The 16129-nt window shown below is 41.2% G+C and overlaps 5 protein-coding genes across 6 annotated transcripts in view; 1 reads left to right on the forward strand and 4 right to left on the reverse strand.

Annotated features, from left to right (window-relative positions):
• Positions 1 to 921, reverse strand: part of LOC104825848 (G-type lectin S-receptor-like serine/threonine-protein kinase SD2-2) — a 3068-nt gene extending 2147 nt beyond the window's left edge. Inside the window, exon 1 of the mRNA XM_010558253.2 lies at positions 20 to 921. Coding sequence (XP_010556555.1) covers positions 20 to 865 — 846 coding nt within the window. The 5' untranslated portion in view covers positions 866 to 921. The remainder of the gene's footprint in view (positions 1 to 19) is intronic.
• Positions 922 to 5052: 4131 nt separating this feature from the next.
• Positions 5053 to 7198, forward strand: LOC104825849 (calmodulin-binding receptor-like cytoplasmic kinase 2). Its single transcript, XM_010558254.2, has 6 exons — positions 5053 to 5321; positions 5561 to 5778; positions 5894 to 6062; positions 6140 to 6229; positions 6324 to 6625; positions 6742 to 7198. The coding sequence occupies exons 1-6, from the start codon at positions 5123 to 5125 to the stop codon at positions 6997 to 6999; spliced, it is 1236 nt and encodes a 411-aa protein (XP_010556556.1). The 5' UTR covers positions 5053 to 5122; the 3' UTR covers positions 7000 to 7198.
• A 357-nt stretch (positions 7199 to 7555) lies between these two features.
• LOC104825850 (probable serine/threonine-protein kinase ifkB) lies at positions 7556 to 9557 on the reverse strand. Of its 2 annotated transcripts, XM_010558256.1 has the most exons (4): positions 9470 to 9556; positions 9141 to 9368; positions 8775 to 8839; positions 7556 to 8517 (listed from the first exon to the last, which is right to left on the reverse strand). In XM_010558256.1, exons 2-4 carry the CDS (start codon positions 9354 to 9356, stop codon positions 7905 to 7907), a joined length of 894 nt encoding a protein of 297 aa, XP_010556558.1. In that variant the 5' UTR covers positions 9357 to 9368; positions 9470 to 9556; the 3' UTR covers positions 7556 to 7904. The 2 variants fall into 2 exon arrangements, with proteins under 2 accessions (XP_010556558.1, XP_010556559.1); XM_010558257.1 differs by having other exon boundaries at positions 7556 to 8696; positions 9141 to 9557.
• A 1691-nt stretch (positions 9558 to 11248) lies between these two features.
• On the reverse strand, positions 11249 to 11801 carry LOC104825851 (E3 ubiquitin-protein ligase RHA1B). The gene is given in 3 exon segments (XM_010558258.1): positions 11249 to 11490; positions 11492 to 11632; positions 11634 to 11801. Coding segments are annotated over 3 exon segments (360 nt in total). The 5' UTR covers positions 11705 to 11801; the 3' UTR covers positions 11249 to 11342.
• Positions 11802 to 12189: 388 nt separating this feature from the next.
• LOC104825852 (ferric reduction oxidase 2) lies at positions 12190 to 15750 on the reverse strand. The gene is made up of 8 exons (XM_010558259.1): positions 15497 to 15750; positions 15257 to 15359; positions 14955 to 15146; positions 14633 to 14867; positions 13878 to 14205; positions 13568 to 13808; positions 12772 to 13487; positions 12190 to 12660 (listed from the first exon to the last, which is right to left on the reverse strand). The coding sequence occupies exons 1-8, from the start codon at positions 15702 to 15704 to the stop codon at positions 12521 to 12523; spliced, it is 2163 nt and encodes a 720-aa protein (XP_010556561.1). The 5' UTR covers positions 15705 to 15750; the 3' UTR covers positions 12190 to 12520.
• Positions 15751 to 16129: the final 379 nt, after the last annotated feature.

The raw sequence follows: 16129 nt of genomic DNA on the forward strand, positions 1-16129 counted from the left end.
TGTATGGCTCCAGCCGCCCCTCCGCGTCCACCTGAAACCGCGTAAGCTGCGGCTCGTGCGCCGCGTCCAGCGGCATCACTGTGTACCAAAACGACGCCGTGGGTTTGTACGGGTTCGCGAAATTGAATCTGTAGATGTACGGAACGGTCATCTCTGGCACGCCGGTGAATAAGTCGCCAGTCCAGTTACCGGATGACCAGTAAGGAACGGTGCCATTGTAGACAAGCTGGAACTCGTTGAACCCTAATGGGTTCAGCCTCAGGGTGTAGAACCCCGACGACGGGTCGAACAGCGTCCGCCACGAAGTCAACAACGTTTGACCGGTGACGTTCATCCCTGGAAGCCACGTGTCCGTCGGATGGTCGAAGCTCTGCCAAACCTTTAAACCGTCACGTACCAAAACCAGATTACCGGTTTCCAGGAACCGGAAATCCGTTCCCGGCTCCTCGTTCTCCGTCCGCCAAACGATGCCGTTCCGGGAGTCCTTCACGGCAAGGTTTCCGTCGGCGGTGAGCTCCAGGGAAGACGAGCCCGGATCCGAAAGGGGTCGGTTCCGGTTCGCGACCCACACGTACGTCGGGATAGGTATGGAAGCGTACCAGATTCCCAAGTACCAACCGGAGGACGGCAATGGAGACAGGGTCGGAGATGGAGGCGATATCTTGCCATTGGTGGTGCTGAAGAACCCAAGCCGGAAAATCTTATTCGCGCTCAGAATAGTCTGATCTCCTCTGAGTAAAACCTTGTCGTCGGCAGTTTTAGAGGTCGCGAGTGGGAGAAGAAAGAGGAAGAGAAAGAGAAGAGGAGGATATGGACATGGCATTTGGGAAAGTTTCTTCTTTTGCTTGTTCCTCTTCTCGGGCATCAATGGTAGTGGTGGTGTTTATTTGGGGTTTTTTTTCTAAAATGCACTACTTGGATCACATGTATTTCAGGTGTACACCTGAAAAACATAACGATTTAGTAAAAGTCTGGTTTGCCCTTAATAAAAATGGAAAAGACCAAATAACCTTGAATAAGTAACCGTGTGAGAGAAGTCGCACGTGTAGGAATTAAAATCCCGTGAAAAAGTAAAAAAAGAGGGAAATTCAGAAGAAAAAGGGAAATTAGGATATTTTTACTACAGTTATTTACACGGAACTTAAAAAAATCGAGAAACCACCAGAGAGAGAGAGAAAACGCCGAGAGAGAGAGTTGTGAAATCAGTGAGGGAGAAATCGAAATCGAAAACCCAAGTGTGATTACCTCTGAAACGACGAGAATGCAAAGAGCTTCGTCGAGTGGAACCGTTGTTTCAACCATGGGCGGATCCAGCTCTTTAGCAGTGGGGTCACAGGCCCCCACCCTTTTTTTAAAAACAAAATATTTTCTTTACAAAATTTATAAAATTTTACACAAATTATTATATGCCCCCATAAAATAATTAAAATTACTATTATGAAATTAACTTTGCCCCCAATCATAAATCTTTCTGAGTCCGCTACTAGTTTCAACACGGTCGAGGTCGGTCGCCGGAAGAACCCAGACGCAGTCGCAGTCGGTGGCGGAGGGGGAGACATCAACAGGCTCGGAATCTTCCCGTGAAAGAGAAGTAAGAATTTTGAATTTGAGTTTGGATTTGAAGTTGAATTTGTGTAGGAATTAGGTTTGGGTTGTAATTTGTTGATCTTAGGTTGAAGAAGACAAAGTCCGAAACATTAGAGCGGGAAACAAAGAATCGTTAAAATTTTGGATGATTGTAACATAAATTTTGCAAATTGTGTGATATAAAATAACAAATAAGTAATTGTAGTGAATTAAGTTTTCGTTCAAAGTTTGATTTGGATTGATGATGACAGATTGTAACTTAAAAGTTGCAAGGTGTCTGATAGGAAGTGATAAATAAGTAATCGTAGTGAATTCAATTACGAATTCTGTTATATATTTGATGAACGTAAATGTTTTGTTGCAGATTGTTGATATACACAAAGCTGAATTCTATTATGAATTTGACGATATGAACAAGATAGCAGTGAAGGTATCGTCAAAATGTTTTCACGTAGCAGTAGTAGAATTTCTACAGAACTATATGACTGAGGAGGAGCTGAAATATTTCACGGAACAATCGCAATTCAGGCACATATTCCACATGATTTGTAATTCAGGCACATAACCATATGACTGAGGAGGAGCTGTAATTTGAACATGGCTTGTTTTTTGTTGTGGTTTGTGAACTTGGAATATGGTTTGCTGTTTGTTGTGGTTTTTGAACCTCTGAATCACGTTGTGGTGTTGTTGTGGTTTGGAATATGGTTTGCATTATTGTGTTAGTTCAGGGTTTCATAAGTCGAAATAAAGTAGTTGTGTGCTGAAAGTGACAAAAATAAAGTAGTTTTTATGCATAATTCATACAAAAAGTGGGTGGAATTTGAAGTTAAATTAGAAAAGTCAACAAAAAAAACAAGTCAAAGTCACTTTACTGACAGGTGGGTCCAGGGAAAGAAGCTGAAGCTGAAAAAAGACGGCATTTGTCGTATTATCGCCCAAAACCAACTATTTGCAACGTTATTGCAACTACGTTACGACTCTAACACGACTATATTACGACATAATTACGACTTTTATTGGTCGTAATCGTGTAAAACTTCGTGAAATTTGACGAGTTTTACGTCGAGTGATGATGAAACCCTTGAAAATAAGTATTAGAAATAGATTCAAAGGCACGAACTAACAAAAGAAAAATTTGAAAAAAAAATTACCAACTTGATTGAAAGTGTTCCTATATGTTTCTTAAACATATAGGAACACTTTGATCCAAATCTATATTATTGTATAAAAGTTTTTGAAATGTGACTTATAAGTCAATTTTCCTACTTACTTAGTCGGTATTCATCACTCCTTGTAGAAAACTCGGCAAATTTAACGACATTTTTGACATTTAGACCGAAAATCCAAAGTCGTAATCAAGTCATAATCGAGTCGCAATAAGTTGGGTATGGACGATAATAAGACAAAACTTGGTTTTTTGTCGAATGGCCACCAGTTGTCAGACTTTTGTTCCTTTTTTCGATTTTACCTTTTTTTTTGTTAAGCTTTTTTGTTTTTTTTTAAATTGGACATAGTCACGATGCATAGGTTTTCAAAAGGTCGTAACATAGTCACGATGAAGTCGTTTACAAAAAGTCGTAACATAGTTACGATGAAGCCGTTTACAAAAAGTCATAACAGTTAACAAATGAAATATACATTCATGACAGGTTTTACATTTCATCTTCTAACTGCAAAACGATTTCATTGTCTTTCTTCTTCCTCTTCTGTGACAGTGGCTCCTCTGAATCATATGGATTCACCCTCGATTTTCTTTTATTTCCTCTTTTTTCCCCGGCACTCTTGATTCGATTCATGGTCGGTCGACCAACACCTCGTTCTCTTACAATATGAGGGTTCATTTTCATCTCCGCGACATGATCAGGAATAGTCCAATAGGAAATGGTCTTACCATTTTCATCATCTCCTTTCCATTCAAATAACTCATCTTACTTTCTTTCCCAAATACCACCATAACGAATACATACACATGTATAACAATCTTCAAGACGATCCATTTTCCTGTAACAAAGGTCGTAAACAGGTTGGGTTCAACGACAAATTAATTTGGGTCATGACATCAAGCTCTAGAACATCTCGGCAGTGTTGATTTTTTGTAGAAAATGATTGGGTTTCATTCACATTATACCTCAATAATGGCGGAGCTGTCGGGAAGAATGCCGGAGCTGTCGATCGCAGCTCTCGTCGGGAACAATGGCGGAGAAACCAGTCGGGAAGATTGCCTCCGCTGAGAAATGCCGACGACGATACATGGGAAGAAGAAGAACATCAGGAGAGAGAAACCCACATCGTTTTTTAATTGAACACGTTTTGTTTTTTATTTTTAAAGTAAGGATAATTTCGACTTTTTGCATATAGGGTTATTTTCGACTTTTCAATCGAAAAGTGGTGTACAAGCTGAAAAATTTTCACGCCCTTTTATTTTAGGTGTACACCTGAAATTAATGTGCTCCAAGTAGTGCATTTTAGAAAAAACCCCGTTTATTTGGCGAGAAAATCGCTGGTGTTTTCTCAGGCATGGAAGCTCCGACGAAGTTCGCTTTTTGCCTGTGTTTAAAATTTTGAGAGAGAATTTTCGAAGAAAATCTGAAAAATCTGGGAATCACGGACACGATGCATATAAAATTATAGAGAGAAAAAATCTCGGGACCATAATTCTTGATTGGATTTACTGAATCACCCCTAACGTTACCTAAATAATAGGCGTTTCGATGTCTTGGCTATATGGACACAGAGGGGTAGTATAGGAAAAGGGGGAACAATGAAAAAAGTCCAAGCAAAAAGGGTATGTGGAGGAGGAGGTGGCAGACAGATGTGCTTAAAGTCCAACCACGAGTCGCCCGTCGTCTTCCAAAAATCTTACAGATTTTATTCTTTTTTCTTTTAATTTCAATTTCGTAATTCAGGAGTAGTGGATTAAATAAATATTCGGGATTATTAGACAAATCTCATGTTCTTTGAATTTTAAAATTATACAGGGGGACCGTCATTCCCAATTCTCACATCATTATCTCCTGTAATTTGCTTTCATCATCTGTTTACACGTGTGCGTGCATAATGTAAAATATTTTATCTGGAGCTTGTGGGAGAAGGCAAACGACGTCGTATCGAAGAAGATGGGCTGTATAGGCCTTTTAATTATCAATAAAACGGCCCACGCCATATGACCTGAGGTCAAAGGTCAACACCCTCTGACTCGTTCGGCAACTTGAACACAAATCCCTCAACTGCCTTGAAAACTGCCATCTTAACCTAACCCATGTCGTCCTTTATCTGGCTTCAAATCAAAGGTTCAAGTATGCAAATTTAAGCGTCCGTGTCCGATTTGTTTACGTATTTATTTATTTGAAAAAATAAATGGACTGAGAGGAACATTTTGTCCAGCTGGCTTTTAATAACCAGTTTATTTATGGACGATCCAACTAACTTTTTTTTTTTTTTTTTTTGAAAATTCAAAACATAGTCCTCGTCATCTTCTCTCTCCCTCTTCTTCAGTTCTTCTACCCGCCATCTCTGCGATTTTACCTCTCCACCGATGTACGATCGCCGGAAACCTACCTCCGTCGCCGGTTCTTCTCCTGCAACCACTTCTTTCTACACCGATGTCAGCTCCTCCGCAGCCTCCTCCTCTGGCAAACCCATCTCCTCCGTTATCCGTTGGATCGCAGGACTCTTTATCAACTGCTTCACTCCTCCAGAATCCGCCGTCTCTACAAATTCCGACGCCTACTCCGGTACATTCTTCCATTGAAGCTCGTGTTCGTATTTCCCCTTCCGATCCTGTCAGAATATCTGTTTGTTCTCTCCGCAATTTCTCGCTTTCTCTAGTTGCGGTTCACACATCACGCTTTGAGCACAGATTCTCGATTTTCGGATGATAGACTCAGTAGATATTGAGCTGAAACGTGCCAATTATATGATAAGAAGAATCGAGTTCATGAATTTATTGTTTTCGTGTGTACTGAGTGAGCAGAATATAGCAGTCGTAGGCGACGGAGTTCGCAAGGAAGTATCCAGAGGATTCCAGGAAATTCAAAGGACGCAGAGAACCAGAGATTCACCTTTGAAGAAATCTACGACACGACCAATAATTTCTCGCCGACGTTCAAGATCGGGCGGGGAGGTTTTGGGACTGTATACAAAGGGAAACTCAGAGATGGCACGGTCGTTGCCATCAAACGCGCCAAGAAGGTCCAATTATACAAATCTTTGTTTTTCTCTCTAAACTTTACATATCCTTTGAATCCAAGTGCTGCTTTATGGAGAACACTCCCACTAGTATGAAAATATTGCATGTCCGATGCAGAGTATCAATGAGGGCGGTGAAAGTGCAGAGTTTCAGAGTGAGATACAGACGTTGGCTAGAGTACAACACATGAATTTGGTGAAATTCTATGGATATCTGGTTGAAAATGACGAGAAAATTCTGGTCGTGGAGTATGTGGCCAATGGAACTCTCCGAGAACACTTGGATGGTGAGCGATTTTTCTGGGGGTTTTTCATCTTATAGCATCCAAAGACACAGAACATTTGTAAAAGGAGTGTTCTGTAGGTAAGCATGGAAACATTCTCGATCTGGCTACCCGACTAGATATTGCAATCGATGTAGCTCATGCCATAACCTATCTTCATATGTATACAGGTAAGTTGTAAACTCAACTTGATCTGTCGTGTCAAAAAAAGTCTCTTTTTTGTCAGAGAATTGGTTATAAACATTGTCAGATGTTTAAATGTAGATCATCCAATCATCCACAGAGACATCAAGTCATCAAACATCCTCTTGATGGAGAACTTCCGAGCAAAGGTGGCTGACTTCGGCTTTGCCAGACTGGCTGCCGACAGCGAAACAGGGGCCACCCATGTTTCGACTCAAGTCAAAGGAACCGCAGGTTACTTGGACCCCGAGTACTTAACGACCTATCAGCTCACTGAGAAGAGCGATGTTTATTCTTTCGGTGTGCTTCTCGTCGAGCTTGTCACTGGCCGCCATCCCATCGAGGCTAACCTCCAAACCAAAGAACGCATTACCGTTAAATGGGTAATGAATGAGCTTCACATCTCTGTTTCATCTTGATTCCTGCATGTTTTATATTATTTGCCAGAGAGATTTTAACTGGGTTGTATCATAACCCTGTCGTTTGGAAACGCGAACAGGCGATCAAGAAATTCACAAACGGAGAGGCAATAACCATCCTGGACCCGAAGCTAGAGCGAAGTCCGGCGAACAACTTAGCAGTGGAGAAGATTCTAGAAATAGCATTCCGATGCGTGGCTCCTCGTAGACGATCTCGACCTAGCATGAAGAGGTGCAATGAGATTCTTTGGGGAATCCGCAAGGATTACAGATCAGAGTCCGCCATGGACGCCAGTTCCATCTCTTCCCATGCTCAAACAAGCGATTCGGGGACATAATGAGACTTCCTCCCATACGGTAATTTAGCACGGAATAGTTGGTACTTTTGTTTGGATTTTGTATTGCTGAATTTAGACAATGTGTCATTTTTGCAAACACATACAAATGTGTGACAATGACATATGCATGTTTAAGAGTTTTTCCCATTTCGAGGGGCCTTTTAGGTGGAATTGAAAATGATATGGTATTATTATTTTATTTTTTCGGTGAATAACGATATGGTATTATTACAGATCGGTTCGACCGTAAACGTCAAATAGTTTGTATTTAGGGGGGGGGAGATTGCGTAGCTTGCAATGACTCTCTGTTCTCCTGCTTAGAAAACGTTTAGTTAGGTTGAGCGGACAGTTTTTTTTTCTCTCCAGATTTTAGAATCGTATTTATAAATGTATGAACAATCCTATATTTTAAATAAAACGTTAAATATTAATAACAGCATTGGCGCAGATAACGCTGGAAACACGTTATATTTACCATATATACCCTTCAAGATATTTTTTTTCCGACAAGAGTATCATTGCCGTTTACAGTTATATGATCCTAAACCCCAAAAGATGGAAGAATCTGCCCGACCTGTATTGGATGAGAGCCTTATTACACGTCAGCATTCATCACCAGCAAAAAGCATGTCCAAGTCCAAACCAAACAGGTCACTGAATGAGTGATAGAGGGAAGCTCCGAAAAGAAAGGCATCTAAATAAAACTAAAAAGCTAAAATATTTTTTTCCAAAAGAAAGAAAGAAAGAATAAGCCCAAACAGCAGACCCATCTTACTACAAAATGTTCGCGAAAGAAACAGACAGACCAAACCCCAACTCCAGAAGAACTCCACAAAAAGACCAGATGGAGAGGAAGTGGTGGGTTTGTTCAGTTACAAAAAAGCCCTCCGAGAAGTCAGAATATTTCACATGAGGGACTTCAAAGATCTTGCCTTTACGGGCTTCCTCCCTCTCTTCTTAATCATCTTCATGCTATCATCGTTTTGTTCCACCACGTCATCATCATCATCATCATCATCATCATCTCTTTCTTCCTCCTCCTCCTCCTCCATATAACTCAATCCATTACACTCACTGCTCCCATCTCCAAACGCCACCGTTTTATCCTCCTCACCACCAATACTCTTCTTTGTATTATTATTCATATAATCGCCGCTATTCTTAATACTATCCCCGTTACCATTACTAATAACAGTCTCCTCCTCCGTCCCACTCTTGCCGCCTCGCCTTTTTCCCCACCGCGGGCCGAACCCCGAGTAATAGTAAAACTCGTAAGGGTTCGCCGCCGCCGAAGCTTTCTTCCCCGTTCCACGTGGCCGTCCCCGCCGTGGCGGCGAGGTGGTGCTCCCCGACGCCGGAGTCCCTCGGTCGCCGCTCTTGAAACCGGAAGCTTTCTGTGATTTCTTGGCTTTGTTGCTGCTGCTGCCCCTCCACCGCGGCTGATCGGTCTGTTCTTCGTAGGGTAATTTCTCGTTGTTGTCCTCCGCAATGATATCGAGTTTCTCCACGGAGACGACACTGGAAATTTTTTTTTTTCTCTTTTTATGTAAACTTCACGCCGAATGTACGATGATTTTAAAAAAGTTTGGGGACGATAAAAGCTCCAAATTGGAACCGGGCCGATGGTGGCGCCCGGTATTTCGAATCCGATTCGGGGACCAATTATCCAATTATCTAAGAAGGAACAACCGAAAACCCTGAAACGACAGGAACACGAACCGTACAACAACCGATAATGTGGAAGCGATTGGAAGGAAGGTGAGTGATGGGTTTACCTCTCGGCAGCGCCAGAAGAATCGCCCAAGCTCACATTCCCATTGAAACTATCGTCTCCATCGAACTGCTTTCCAGTATGCAGACAATTTTCCAACTTCGTGTCAAAAGAATAATCGGCCAGAAAACGAAACCCCAGGCAACGAGAGGCGCAAGTGAAGGAAAACAATAACGACCCACCAACCCTAATCGATAAACCAAACAGTCCAGAACCCCGAAATCCAGAATTTAGGGTTCTTTCCATCCCCGAACTGAAAACCCTAATGTGAGAAGGTGATAACCGCCGGAGATAAAACTAGAGAAATGTGGGACATCTACGGCAGATAAATCCAACGGGAACATACGCAACTGGAAGAACGTAGGCATACCTGGTGAATGCGTGGAGAAGAAGACGACGAAGAAGGGAGGAACCACGACGAGTCGAGTTGGCTGGTTAATGCGGCGGGCCCATAGCAGGGGGAAGTGAATGGAATCACATCCCACGGAGACTGGTTGAAGTGGCAGACGTGAGTCTGCGGTCTCTCTCCGCCGCAACCCGCCGTCAAAAGCAGCGACGACAGTGTCGTGTTCTTCCGAATCCTCATTTTACCCCAAAACTATCCAAAAACCCAGAAACCAACAGTCAGAATGCTTACATATACTCCTGCATACAGATATTTTTCCCTGTGAGTGTAGTGGTGCGCATATATATGTATACCCCAATTCACCTCCTTCTTCTCGAGCGGTTTTTTTCTTTCTTTCTTTGTTTTTTTTTTGGCGCAGATCTCACAGAACTCGATACGAAGGGTTTTTGCGTTTTTAACTTTCCGTTGCTTTCTCGGCCCTTCATATATTACGATCTGTTTTTCTAGTTGTTCGGTTTTACCCTTAGGTCTTCCATTATTTACTGAAAATGCCCCTGAGGATAATTGGGGACAAAAATAAAAGGTTGCTCGCTAAATTTACCATTTTTTTTTTCATAATATATTTTTTTTATAATCCGAAAGTTCACCGCACCTTTGGTCCAACTACATTTTCTAGAAGACTGGGGCAGTCCATGTAAAAACCCCTCCCCAACCAGAAATCAAAACGCCAACCTCTGAGTGATTTACACTTAACTGTTGACAACTCACCCACAAACTCTTGGATCATAATATGTGTTTGTTAAGATTCCAATACTGGACAGCACTTTGTGTTTCATAACAACCAGACCATTAACTCATGACCGCGAGATCATAATCCCCTATGATCCCTCCCACCGTATCAACGATCGTATATACTTCCATTACCATAATTGGAGTTACGAATATTTAAATCTTCCGCCCAAGATGTAACTGATGATCATAGCATATTTACTCTTTCAAACCTTCACTTATTTTTTAAAAAAGTTTACACCCATCAATAGAAAAATCTTAAAATACGTACGTATATATATATATATAGATATAAAAATATATGGGTAGTTGGTTGTCACGTGATCAAGGAGATGAGGCACGTGAGGGCGCATTGATAGAGCATGCACATGAGATTTTGGCTAGAGGCATTTTGGTAAAATAGGCGTCTTTGTGATTTTTCATCTTATATACAACGCGATTCCTGGAACGAGGGAAAATGGTGGTGCGTGAGAGTCACGTGTGACAGGCGGGAGAGTGGGTAACACGTGTGGGCCACATGGATGGACTAAGACAATTACACAATGCGGCTAAGATATCGGTGATCTCTACAAAGGAGAACCGTCCGATCTTCGAAGACAAAGAGATCGTACGGCTTTAAAATAAGATAGACAAATGGCGAGTCAGGGACAGAGAATCTGACGGTCGTCTCGCTAAGTTAGCACGGGGTGAGGATCTCCAAGTCTTACGTGTCAGTTGATATTGGACTTATCTATAAAATAAATAATTCACTCGGAAAAAATCTTCTATTTGACACAAACAAAATAATTATACATGGTGTTCGTTTGTTAACAATCATATCATTTATCTTAAAAAAAAATTATATATTTGATTTTTAAGGTATAAACAGTATCCATAGCAAAGTTTGATGATCAGCATCAGTTTTAACATCTAAGAATGTGTGGATGCATATACTGTAAATGCATCAATTTGAAAGAAAAAAAAAATTTATAATTGTGAAATATTTAAACAAAATTCATTTTGTGGAAGGCCTTGCCATCCGCCTCCAAAATAACGCAAGCAAAGGCCTCCTTATACGTAAACGCAGCTTTTTTTGGGTTCAATAGAGGCCCATATACTTTGTTGTTTTATTTATTATTCCTAATAAATCTCGTACAAATTGAAAAAATATTAGTTTATTTAATGATGGTTGCTTGTGAATATCCTTGTTGTTCTCTTGTTTAGTACGAAAAGTTATCTTCGCGTTGGCATCACGGTTAAGTAGTTTTTTACTTGTTCAACATTCATACAGTATAGTATTATGTGATTGGCATTTTAGAAAAAATAAAATGTGAATTGTATAAAATCGTACGTATGGTATTTTATCTCTAAATACAGTGAACAAAAAAAAAAGATACTTACGTACAATTAAAACCTAAAATACACAAGTATACGAGTTTTGATATCTATGTAATAATTTTATTGCAGGCGTAGAAAATAAAATTCGGGAACGATCAGGGTTCTGCATAGCGGGCAGGTAATCTCGTCGTCCTGAATCCAACGGTCAAGACAAGTGCGATGGAAAACATGGACGCAGTTCCTCAGACGCCGGACCTCGTCTTCTCCGGCAAATCCGACAGCTCTCCAGCGGGTTTATCCGGGAAATATCCTCGAACTTGGTCGCCGGAAATATCTCCTCCACGGGGATCTTGTTCTTACATTCCAGCTTTGAAAAAACATTACAAAAACGAGAGAGATGGACGAAAGAGAAATGATGTTATAAGATCTTTCAGGATGATTCCGACGATTATAACTCCGACACCCCCGTACGAAAAGCCCATCAACCTTTTTTCTTCTGATGGCCAGAACGAAGAAGATATTTAAATTCGGATTAGATTTTGCTGTTTTTAGTCGAAAGAAGAAGACGAGAGAGAGAGAGACGGGGGAGATTTAGAAGATTACCTATTAATTTGTGTAAATGCGAATATATATATGGATTTCTTGGCGTGTGAGTCTATGGCGGAAGTATATAAATAAATTATATATAGCGGTTTTTTTTATCATTGGTCAATGTTTCGTAATCTTAACGTGACAGAATAAACAATATTAAATTGCAAACATGATTCTTGACGATTGTCACGTTTCTTAAACTAATTTATTAGAGGTGTTGTATAGGAAATCCATTCATACACATGTTGTATAGGAACACTTTACAAGTTGAAATAAAAAGTACTCTGTAAACGAAGAAATCCAAAAAATCTATGAATTTATGGGGTTAATTGCTTGGCCACGTCTGCAATAGTTTTCTTCAAAAAAAGCTCATATATACAACACATATATGTATACACAACACACACACATACACATATATATATAGCCATATATGTATAAATGTGTTTATTCCAAACAAAACAAGCAAAAATCCACAGAACTTTACAGTTAAACATAGCTTCACAAGTTGATTTGCGGGCGAACATCATTCTTTTGGCTGCAAATCAAAACGTACGGACAAAAGCGTGGGGCCCGTCTTTCCACGCTGAATATTCGCAGAGAAATAGCCGGAAAAAAAAAATCCATATACAAACATCACAACGCCAGGCAGCCTTATTTTAATTACTTGCGGCAGAAGGAACCGCCACCGGAATCGGAAAAGCGGATCACCAGCTGAAGCTGATAGATTCGAAATGCAGGTTCTTAGCCAAGCCCGACGAGCATATCGCTGCGACTTCGTGTCTCATCTTCTTCGGCCCACACACCAAAACTCCAACGCTCGATCCTTTCGTATCCAGCAGAAGTCCTGTTTTCATCCACAGACCGCATGTTTAACTTTGAACGAATCCAGTTTATGTAAGGAAATAACAATGAAAATGATCTCAAAACGAAGCAGTATAATGTTAGAAAGACTTACTGGTGAGATCGGGCCTTTGTCCGAAGTGCAGGTTGGTGGATTGAAGGAGGGACTGTCGAGGAGAACTCTCCAGCTCTCTCTCTGCGTTGTAAGCCCATGATGTCGGAGAAGCAGTTGTCGGAGTCGGTACGCTGATGCTTTCGACCTGTTTTCTTTCAACAGTGCCGTACTTGTTCTTGTTCCACAACATGGCTGCCGTAGCTGTCGCCATGATGCTCACGCAGAGGATCAGAGCGTACAAAATCGATCTAGAAGCAGATGAGAAGATCTTGTTGGTGTTGTGATCGATCGGGTATATGTAATATCTTGTGATGATTCCGATGAGTATCAAGAAAATGAGGAACGACGATGAGAGGACGGCGCCCAGACAGAGACCGGAGTTCGGCCCGAGAATTGCAGAGATCGGCTGGTCTGAGAGAATTGGCTTGAGCCAGAGAGTTCTGATCTTCTGATCTGCTTCGTTTCGAGGTTCTTTCTCTCGGGTTATGAAGGCTTCTATTTGGATATTCAAATCCGAGGAGATATCGGTATCGATACCAGACATTGGGAGAATCAGTTCAAGCATGGATAGATCATTAGAGTTCTTGAATGCGCATATCAATGTTATTTTAGGGGTTTCGCAATTCAGGGTTTTGCTCGCAGAGATTAGGTCGCGGATTATGGAGATGAACGGAGTTATACCACTACCGCCGCTCACCATCACCAGGGATTCGTGCCTGCAGAACCAGGAAGAGTGGAAGATTGATGTTACTTGCGACTCAAGAAAACAAATAACTTTTAGGGCTCCATTAAATACCTGAAGAAATCCGTGGAAACAGGGCCATAGGGTCCTTCGACAGAGACAGGGAGACGATCAATCTGAGAAGAAGAAAGGATCTTATAGAGTTTGGTGGACCATTTTCCTTCGCCCTTGATCACAACGCTCATCTTCTCCGGTTCGAGATTGCTGCTCGAAGTTATGGTAAAGGGATGCCATTGCAGCTTCGAGATGCTCGGTATGTTCACGAACATTATGCTCGTCGGATTATACATCAGCCCTGTGCGTATACACGCATGTTTAGAATTTAGAAATCACGAGGGGGAGAGAGAGAGAGGTTTGTAAGTACTTGGGCTTTTGGAGAAATTGAGTTCGACGGTGTCGCAGGGAAGAACACGGGCGGAGATCAAGCGGACATTGTCACGTGACTGCAAGAACCTGACGAAGCGATCGACCATGAAGATGAAGAAACCGGGGAAGGCTATGAACGAATAGGAGACGCCCACGTGGAGGACGAAGAAGAGGAAGAAGACAATGTAGAGATAGTGAGTGTATAAGAACACTTCGAAGGCTCTCCTCCTTATTGTCGGGTATGTGGTGGCCCACATCGCCAGTCCCGCCACCAGCGATATCTCCCCGGCTAGATTCGCGACACCCACATTGGCCCACTCAATCATCTGTTGCCACGTGTCCCGCGTAAGTGATCGAATAATAGATTGTTGAAATTGCAATATTACCCCTGGTTTTATGATTTATTTATTTATTTATATTCTGATGGTTATTCCATTTCTTTGCATCCGAACAAATATGCATGCGAAGACTAAAAAAAAACGATTATTTTATTTTTTTAAAAGAAAAATTAGAAGTGGGAAACGGAGCTCCTCCGTTGGAAGTGCAGTGATGGGTTGAATCATTGATTTTACACGTGGGCCCCAAAAATGGACTCGTCGGCCCATGGACGAACCGTGTCAGTCTAATCAGAGTCAACCCAAAATACACAACAGAATATATATATATTTTTTCCAAAACCACATAATCTTGAATATTGATGAAGTTTAGATTATGAAATAAGAGAATTACAGAAGAAGAAGAAGAAGCAAATACCTGGGAAATGTGGTGAGTAGAGATCCAGAAGAGGATGTAAGAAAGGCCGTGAGCGGAGAAGAGGGTCATGGCCAAGTGGCCGAGCCAGATGTGGTATTTGATGCTCGACTCCGACGTCAGCCCCACCAGCGGCAACAACGACGACCCTCTCGCCACCGGAAGGAACAGAAACGCCAAACATATGTTCCCCACCACCCCAAATCTCAGTGCCACCGTCTCTAGCTTCGCTTGCCACCTTTTATTTATATAAATAAAAACATCAAATATATAGTATACATATATATGATTAATTTGACAAAAAAAATAAAAAGAAGAAGCTTACACTTGGTGTCCATCTTCGGCAGCTGATTGAGGGGTGATGGTGAGGAAGCCGTTGTAGAGATAAGTGCAAAAGCTCCAAAGAAGAAGAGCCACAAACATAAGCAAGAACCCAAACTCTGTCACTGACACTATCCCTAATGGCCCCTTCACCAACATTGGCCTTCTCAATACCTCCATCTCCCCCTTCATCTCCCTTCATTTTTTTATTAATTCATACAAACATCAATTCATGAGAAGACATAATCCATATATAGAACGTGGGTGGAATATTATATAATATCCGGAGATCTTTTTTCCAAGTACCTATTGAATTGGTCGACGTTCTTTCGTTTCTTCAAGTGAAGGTAGACACCTCCCATGCAAGCCATCAAGATCATCGGGAACGTGAACAACAATAGAGTCGTTCCTGTTTTCCAAACCAAACGTACGGATTAAAAAAAGAAAACAATCACCCATAGTAAATGATAACAGATCATATTAAAAGCTGGTGTTTTCCCTGAATTTATACATAAATAAAACTGAAAGCGAATATCGATACGAAACCTGCTGCACCAAAATACGTTGAATTGCCAAGCTTGGCACGCAGGGTCGGCAGCCATATTTTTCTGTAGGTTTGTGTTGGCACCATGATCCAAATCATGATTATCCCCAGGAAAATCACCGCGATTAACAGCTTAATCACACCCTTAATCACATCATTCAGGTGATCTTTCCCGGGCGGTGATGGGTTTACACTATCATTCCTGTCCATCCTCTCTCTCTCTGTGAAAGTGAAAGGGTATGAACAGTTTCTGAGAAGAAAGATGCTGTGGAGAATGAGAGTGGAAGCGAGAGTATATATATGTGGGAAGCGATAACGTTGCGTCTGTTTGTATGAGTGACGTATACAAGGAATGTTGGCTGAAGTAAGCAAGTAAGCATGGTTCATGCATGTCATTCTCTCTCATGGATCTTGTTATTTGTTTTTTTGTTCTTTATTTTACTTATTTTTGTTTCTTTTTGGTGCTACACAATATTACTATATAAGATAAATTATGACCCACAAATTATATGTGAATACAATTTTTATTTTATTGTATTGGAATTTGAAGTACTGGATTTTTTTTTATTAAAAAAAAACAAGACATGGCTTTGACTTTTGGGTGAGGATGCCACGGACCATGCAACTTTTATCGG

The sequence above is a fragment of the Tarenaya hassleriana genome, unplaced genomic scaffold, assembly GCF_000463585.1.
Source record: "Tarenaya hassleriana unplaced genomic scaffold, ASM46358v1 Cleome5, whole genome shotgun sequence".
Lineage (NCBI taxonomy): Eukaryota > Viridiplantae > Streptophyta > Magnoliopsida > Brassicales > Cleomaceae > Tarenaya > Tarenaya hassleriana.